The sequence below is a fragment of the Monodelphis domestica genome, chromosome 8, assembly GCF_027887165.1.
Source record: "Monodelphis domestica isolate mMonDom1 chromosome 8, mMonDom1.pri, whole genome shotgun sequence".
Classification (NCBI taxonomy): Eukaryota; Metazoa; Chordata; class Mammalia; order Didelphimorphia; family Didelphidae; genus Monodelphis; species Monodelphis domestica.
Genome location: NC_077234.1, coordinates 241,904,622 through 241,912,360, shown reverse-complemented (window position 1 = coordinate 241,912,360; position 7,739 = coordinate 241,904,622). Strand labels below are relative to the sequence as shown.

Sequence of the window (7,739 nt, the reverse complement as noted above, 5' to 3'; positions counted from 1 at the left end):
AGAATTAATTAATTTAATTATAGGTTAAGATGGGCTGGAAAATAGGAAAATCTCACAATGACATTTTATGAGCAGAAAGTGGCAGACTGAGCATCATTGTGGACAGATGTAAAGTAACACAAGTAATGAAAAACAATCCTGCTTATATACTTAGAACATGGCAGATTACTTAGCCATTTACTTGAAAATGTTGGTTTAAATGTGATGGGAAAGCTGAAAAGGAAAACTAAATGAACACCATCAGGGCTTTGGAAACAAGACGTGCAGACTGTTGTACATCACTACAAAGCAGGAATCTTTGCTCTTGAAATTCTGCAGGGAGTGATCATGATGGCTCTTCATGAGACAGAACAACAGAGTGAAAAGCCCAGAAAAGGACAACTAAAATGATCAAAATAATGGTGATCTTCCATGTCTAAAAAAAGGAGACAGCCCAGGAGGGTAAGCAATATTAAAAATTAATACAATTATCACAGGATAAAAAGAGGTACTTGAGAGTGGGGAAAGAGTGTCTCAGAAATAAGAAGACAAGTTCAAGTCCTACCTCTCACACACACTATCTGTGTGACCCTGGCCAAATCATTCTATCCCTCAATGGGTCTAATGCTATTAAGTTGCAGTAAAGGTGCCAACTGGCTTTGGAAAAAAATTTTCTACCTGCAAATGAAATAGTATATCTAGTCCCCATTTCTTGATAAAGAATATTAATAATAACATGCTCACTAATCCTGTAAAGCTAATATTACAGTACACTCTCAGAGTTTTAAAGATCATCACTGTACAATGAGTAGTAATCTTATCAAATCCATTACTCAAGAATAGAATATGAATAAATTCTAGAATGAATTTCTTCCCATCTCAGAACTGGATAAATCTAATAAATAAATAAGAAATAAGTTAAGGAGATAATATCTTAGATAAGCTGGATAACTAGCTTACCTACCATGGAACTACCATGTTAAATTATATAAATATGTATATATGTTCTAAAAAGATGTATGTAATGGAGATTCATAATTTCATCTGTGTTCCCCTTTTTTCTGTTCATTGAATGTGGAAATGTTTGGGTTTGTTAATTCTTATTAACTTCACAGTAATAAAAGAGAAAATTTAAAAAGAAAAAAGAATGATTTGGAAAAATTCAGCTATGATAGATCCATTAGGATTTTAAGCAAATTCAAAGCTTTGTAGTGAGCTCCCTAGGCTAGTGAAATGAATATAATGCCTGACAAGAAGGCACTTTGAAAACAAATATCTTTTATAATATTGCCTGAAACAGAATAGTGAAATGAATAGAATATGGATTGACCAGTGGTATTTCATGAGGAATTTTCAAGCTTCACACATCGAAGAGCATGTGATTTTGGAACAGATGTACCATTGGTTATAGTAATTATTACTTAAAGGAAAATATCAGCACATAAGACATTTTTATTTATTTTTTAATATGTCAATACAATTTTTAATAATTATTTTCTGTCATTTGTGATCCACATTCTTTCACTCCATCACATCTCTCCTCCTTCCCAAGATTGCAAGCAATATGATATTGATTGTATATGTATAATCATTCAATATATATTCATCTTGTGAAAGAATACACATACACTTAAGCTAGAGAAAAATTCATGGAAAAAATAAGTGGAAAAATTCATAGAGGAAATGAAGAATGGTATGCTTCAATCAAATTCAGATTCTTTCAGTTCCTTGTGTGGTAATGGACTTTTTTTTATCGAGTCCCTTGGAATTGTCCTGCATCTTTGCACTGCTCATAATAGTTAAGTCATTCACAGTTGATCATCATACATTATTGCTGTTATGAGTACAACATTCTCCTTGTTCTCACTTCACTTTACATCATTTCATATGTCTTTCTGGGTTTTTTGTGATCATCCTGTTCATCATTTCTTATGACACAATAGTATTTCATTACAATCATATACCAAAACTCATTCAGCCATTTCCCAGTTGATGAATATCCCTTCAGTTCTTTGCCACCACAAAAAGAACTGCTATAAACATTTTTGTACAAGTAAGTCCTTTCTCTTTATCTTTGATCTCTTGAGGATGCAAACCCAGTAGTGGTATTTCTGGGTCAATAAGACTTAAGTTCGTAAATATATTATATATGTAAAATATTTATATCAATTATTCAGGAGGTAGTAATAATCAATTGTTATCATTTTAGTGGTATAAAAATACAGAGCCCCATCACTGATCCTTGGTAACAAACAAGGCTTGCATGAATCCATGAGAAGGAACCTTTTATATGCAGTATAAATTTTTAAGCCATGCAAAAAGAGTCCAGGCTAACCTAAGCTGATATTTTCCTGCCTGATACTCAAAAGGTCATAGAAGTTTAGAATTACTAATATTCTCTTGGAAGTATTCACAGTGTTTCTCTTAGTTTTAAGCATTTTCTCCAGCTGTCCTCTATACCTGGAATGCTCTCTCTCTTAAATCTGACTATTGACTTCCTTGACTTCTTTAAATTCCCAACTAAAATCCAATCTTTTACAGCAAATCTTACTCAATGTGCCTTAATTCTAGTGCCTTTCCTCTAGTAATTATTTCCTCGTTATCTTCTATATAACTCATTTACATCTATTTATTTGAGTGTTGTATTCCCTATTGTTAACTCTGAGGTCATGGACCATCTTTTGCCACTTTTTGTATCTCTGGCACTTAGCACAGAGCCTGACACATTTGTTGTTGCTCAGTTATTTTTCATCCATGTCCTACTCTTTGTTACTCCATTTGGGGTTTTCTTGGCAAAGATATTGGAGTGGTTTGCCATTTCCTTCTCCAGAGCATTTTTACAAATGAGGAAACTGAAGCAAATAGGAATAAGTGACTTGCCATGGGCCATACAGCTAGAAAGCATTCAAGATCTCATTTGAACTCAGGTAGATGAATCTTTCTGACTACAGATCTGGTACTCTATTCACTGTGGTACCTAGCTGCCCACCTAGTAGATCTTTATAGTATAGTAGATCTTTAATAAATGTTAATTAATTAATTGATTTCTTAAAGTAATCATATGTTAGAGTGAAGGATACAACATTGGAAGAAAATAGAAATGTTTGTGTCCCAATCTCGGCTGAAGGGAGTTGGTAGAAAGAGGTAAGCATCACTTTGAGTTGCAATCTAATATATATCAGAAATTCCTGTTTTTAGGAGACTGAGATGGCTGAGAATAACACTTTGACAACTGAGTTTATCCTCACTGGATTTACAAATCACCAAGAACTGAAGATTCTCCTCTTCATACTTTTTCTTATTATCTACCTAATAACAATGATAGGCAACATTGGACTGGTAATATTAATTTCAATTGAACCCCAACTTCACTCGCCTATGTATTTATTTCTTGGTAACTTGGCATTGATGGATGCTTTTAGTTCATGTGCTGTTACTCCAAAGATGTTAATCAATTTCTTTTCTAAGGATAGATTGATTTCTCTTCATGAATGTATGGCACAGTTTTATTTTCTTTGTTTTTCTGAATCTTCAGATTGTTTTCTCCTGGCAGCCATGGCATATGACCGTTATGTGGCCATATGCAATCCACTTCACTATCCCATCATGATGTCAAAGAAACTTTGCATTCAGATGATCATTGGGTCACTCATAGCTGGCAACCTACATTCCATGATTCATGTTGGTTTTCTCTTCAGATTAACTTTCTGTAAGTCACACCAAGTCAATCATTTTTTTTGTGATGTTCTTCCATTATACCGACTCTCTTGTACTGACCCATATATTAATGAACTGATGATATTCATCTTTTCAGGCTCGATTCAGGTCTTCACTATTGGTGTTGTCCTAGTCTCTTATGTTTACATCATTTATACTATCTTAAGGATGAAATCAAAAGAGGGACGAGGCAAAGCCTTTTCCACTTGTGCATCTCATTTCATATCGGTCTCAATATTCTATGGTTCTCTTCTCATCATGTATATACGGCCAGGTGCAGTTAATGAAGGGGCTATAGACATACCAGTTGCTATATTTTATACAATTGTAATCCCCTTTTTAAACCCTTTTATTTATAGCTTGAGAAACAAAGAAGTAATTAGCATTCTGAGAAAAATCATGGAGAAAAACTCAGGGAAATTTGGGACAAAATTTGTACACTGAGGTACATTGGCTTGAATACGGTTAAGCTTTTCAGAGTTATCAAAAAATAAAACAGAGATTTTGGATAGGACCAATTAAGTTAGAAAAGTATGAAGTCTAATTGAGAAATGAATTAATGAATACAAAAACCAGTTATCTTAATTTAAAGTCCTGAAAACAAGATTACTTTCAGAGTGGACCCTGTCAGAGCTAATCATTACAAAACTCAAGAAGTCAACATAGCATCAGAATAAGATAGATTTGGAAAAGAGGAATCTATTGACATTTCCATGATACTATGGAGCTATATGACTATAGGATCCAGAAGGGACTATAAAGGAGGATGTACAATAGAACACAAGAGTTGATTTTGTACAGTCTTTTTGTGTGTGTGTGTTTTCATTTCAAGACCCTACAGTGCAAGATGGACAATGGGAACATAAAATAAAGGATTTAAAAAAACAAAACAAAAACAACTCCTATAATCAGTGGACTCGGCCTTGATCTTCTGCAATGCTGTTTGAAGTTTTTGCAAATGATTGCTTTTGGAAAACACTTATTATATCATAAAAGTCATGTCAAACCCTGATGTTATATAGTTATACTTGTTGTACAGTAATTATTTAGTCATTATTAACAAAGTTAACCTTGTAATCATAGCTCATCAAACTTGGCTGCTTGTCTTGAAAATATTCTTCCTCATATATATATTTTTATGTGAACTAAGTGAATTGCTAAAGATCATTCAAGGGCCATCAAAAACACAAAAGAACAGGTGGTGGTCTGAATTTGGGCCCTGGGCCCAGTCTGTGAAACTCTGCTTTAGAAAGCTGCTATAGAGCTGTAAATTTATTTTTACAAGATTTGTTAAATGTCATACTAAAATTCCTGTCTATCAATTGGAATTAAGGCATTTCTTTCTAATTTATGTCCATTTGCAGACATTTGCTATTTTGGATAGTGAGAGGGTGGCACAGTTCTTTGTGCTCATTAAACATGATGGATGAATGAATGAAAAATGAATGAAAAATAATCCTGAGTTTTTGTTGTTGTTCAGATATGTCTGACTCCTTATGACCCTAGTTGGGGTTTTCTTGGCAAAGACACTAGAGTGGTTTGCCATTTCCTTCTCTAGTTTATTTTACAGATGAGGAAACAGAGGCAAACTGAATTAAGTAATTTGTCTAGGGTCACACAGTTAGTAGCATGCAAGGCCAGATTTGGACTCAGAAAATTAAGCTTTCATGTCTCTAGGCCTGGCACTCTATCCACTGTACCACCTAGCTGCCCAGTCTCTGTTCCAGAGTTAAATGACTTTGAACCAGGACAATACTCAAGTCAATTTTAAGCCTAGACAAAAGGTGGAAGCTAGGTGTCTTACAGAAAAATGAGACAGCTGGTTATGCTCTGCATATGCTGAATACAACTCTTCCTCAAAATCATTTCCTCTTTCTTATCCATTCCCCAATACCTATTTAGTGGGCATGACTAGGCTAACAAGATTATATTTGTGTTTGGATGGGGAAGGTTTATGAGATATCTCAACATTCTAGAAGCTCAATCTGTACAAGTTCTAATTCCCTTGAGTTGGCTACGAGGAGGAGACAACATTCTGTAGAATGGTATGCATTATGTGGAAAGGAAAACTGAATCAAGCTCTGGACTTTCTGCCACTGAGTTGGAGCAAACAGCAGTTGAAAGGTTAGAGTGAAATTGATGGACAGCAATGACAGTTGGTGGGGGGAGGCAACCTAGAGAGTGACAGTTGCTCTCAAAGGACTCTCTATTTCCTGGCCTTAGACTGGAAGGAGCCTCTCTCCCTGTCTCAGGATAGAAGTACCTCTATTCCTGGATGTTTCCCAACTGTGTGCTCTACCTGGATTCCTGTGATTGTGTCATCGAACAAAAGGATTTAAGGAGAGTGGTTTGAACTGTAAGGTGAGTCTTTAGGGGTGACCTTTTCTTCCTCTTGCTGTCTACTACCAAAGACTTTGAACTTAAGAAAAGCTAGCATAGACAGGAATAAAAGAAACCCTTCAACAGTCTGCAAGGCCTGGCCTCAGCTCAAAAGCTGAGAGAGACTTGAACCCAACCTAGGGATTCCCTCTTCCCTGATACCTCTCAATCCAAACTTGTTATTAAAGTTCATCTTTATTTAAATAGCCTGTAGTCAGATAAGAGGAGGACTATCATTTCAGGGGAACATAGAGGGAGCTGAAACTAAGGACAGTCATTCAACCATAAACAGTCCTTATCGGACCCCTGCTAGGAAGCCTTGGTCTGGGGGGAGGCTTGAACCTCAGGAGGGTCTGTACTTACCTGCTCTAGGGTATATTCAACATCAATCAATAGAGAAGATATCCCCTCAGGCTATCATAGTTGGCCCATTTCTTGGGAACCCTATTTTTCAAAGCCAGCCTCTCAGCAGGGGGAATCTCTCTCCTTTTACCTCACTTGCATCTATATTCCCTCTGTCCCTTCAACTCCTCCATTCCCTGTTACAAAACCTTCCTTATTCCCTGTCCCTCTTCATTCCCTACAATCCCTTTAACTAATTACAATTAGAACATATGTCCTGGATGTACACCAGGATGTGAGTGCAACAGAAGGTAGGTTATAATTGGAGGATGAGCGTAGAGCTTTCTAAAATCCATTTTCTTCATATTCCCATTTCAAGTCCTCAGAGTAGAAAATAAATTATGGTGATGTGAAATGAATGTTTGCTAAAATAAAATGTAACTAATTCCAGCAAAGATGACTGAATGAACATTTTCAGCCAATCCCATCTTTCTCTATAGAGCTTATTAGTTTGTGGCCTATGAATTTGTTTAAAACTTTTTAATTGCATTTAATAAATTTTTTAAAATTAGTTTCCTTTATAGTCTTGTATATTTGTTTTATGCATTTAGAAACCTTCTGTGAAGAGGTCCATAGGCTTCACTAGACTTCCAAAATGGTAAGAATCCCAGGGCAATCTTTAGGTATGATGGGAAATAAAGTAAGATGAACCAAAGAATCAATAAACAGGATAGATAAGTTAAAAGGAGGTAATGCTGAGAGACTGAGAGAAAAAGGAAGACAGAGAGAGGCAGTCAGAGATAGACACACACACACACACACACAGAGGGATATAGAGGCACAGAGAGAAACAGAGACAGAGACTTGGATACAGATACAGAGATAGAGTCAGATAGACACAGAGATAGAAATGGGGAAATAGAGACAGAAAAAGACATAGAGAAACAGAGGGAGAGATAGAAAGACAGACAGAGATAGAAACAAAGGGAGAGGCAAAGAGAAAGGAAAAAAGAGACAGAGAAATAGATAAAGACACAGAAAAAAAGACACACAGAGAGGTTGTGAGATAGATGAAGATAGGCAATAAAGGAGAGACAGATAGAAACCAAAAGAGAGAAAAAGACACAAAGAAAGGCAAAAAGAGAGATAGACATAGAGAGAGAGAAAGAGAGGAAGGAGGAAATATACATATACATGATAAGGGACTAGTATCAAGATTGTTTGATTTTCCCTTTTGCATCACCATCCAGAATTGTGGAAGGGGTCAGAATATGAAGAACAAGATTTGAACTTGATCCATGACTTTTCTAATCTGGATGGGA

At 35.8% G+C, this 7,739-nt stretch overlaps 1 protein-coding gene across 1 annotated transcript; it reads left to right on the top strand.

Annotated features, from left to right (window-relative positions):
- Window positions 1-2,806: 2,806 nt before the first annotated feature.
- Window positions 2,807-4,551, top strand: LOC100619413 (olfactory receptor 5K1-like). The gene has a single exon (XM_003341789.2). It carries the CDS (start codon window positions 3,187-3,189, stop codon window positions 4,138-4,140), a length of 954 nt encoding a protein of 317 aa, XP_003341837.1. The 5' UTR covers window positions 2,807-3,186; the 3' UTR covers window positions 4,141-4,551.
- Window positions 4,552-7,739: the final 3,188 nt, after the last annotated feature.

Bases quoted from the DNA above. Each gene is read 5' to 3' on its own strand.
- LOC100619413 (XM_003341789.2), top strand. From the start codon at position 3,187: ATGGCTGAGAATAACACTTTGACAACTGAGTTTATCCTCACTGGATTT.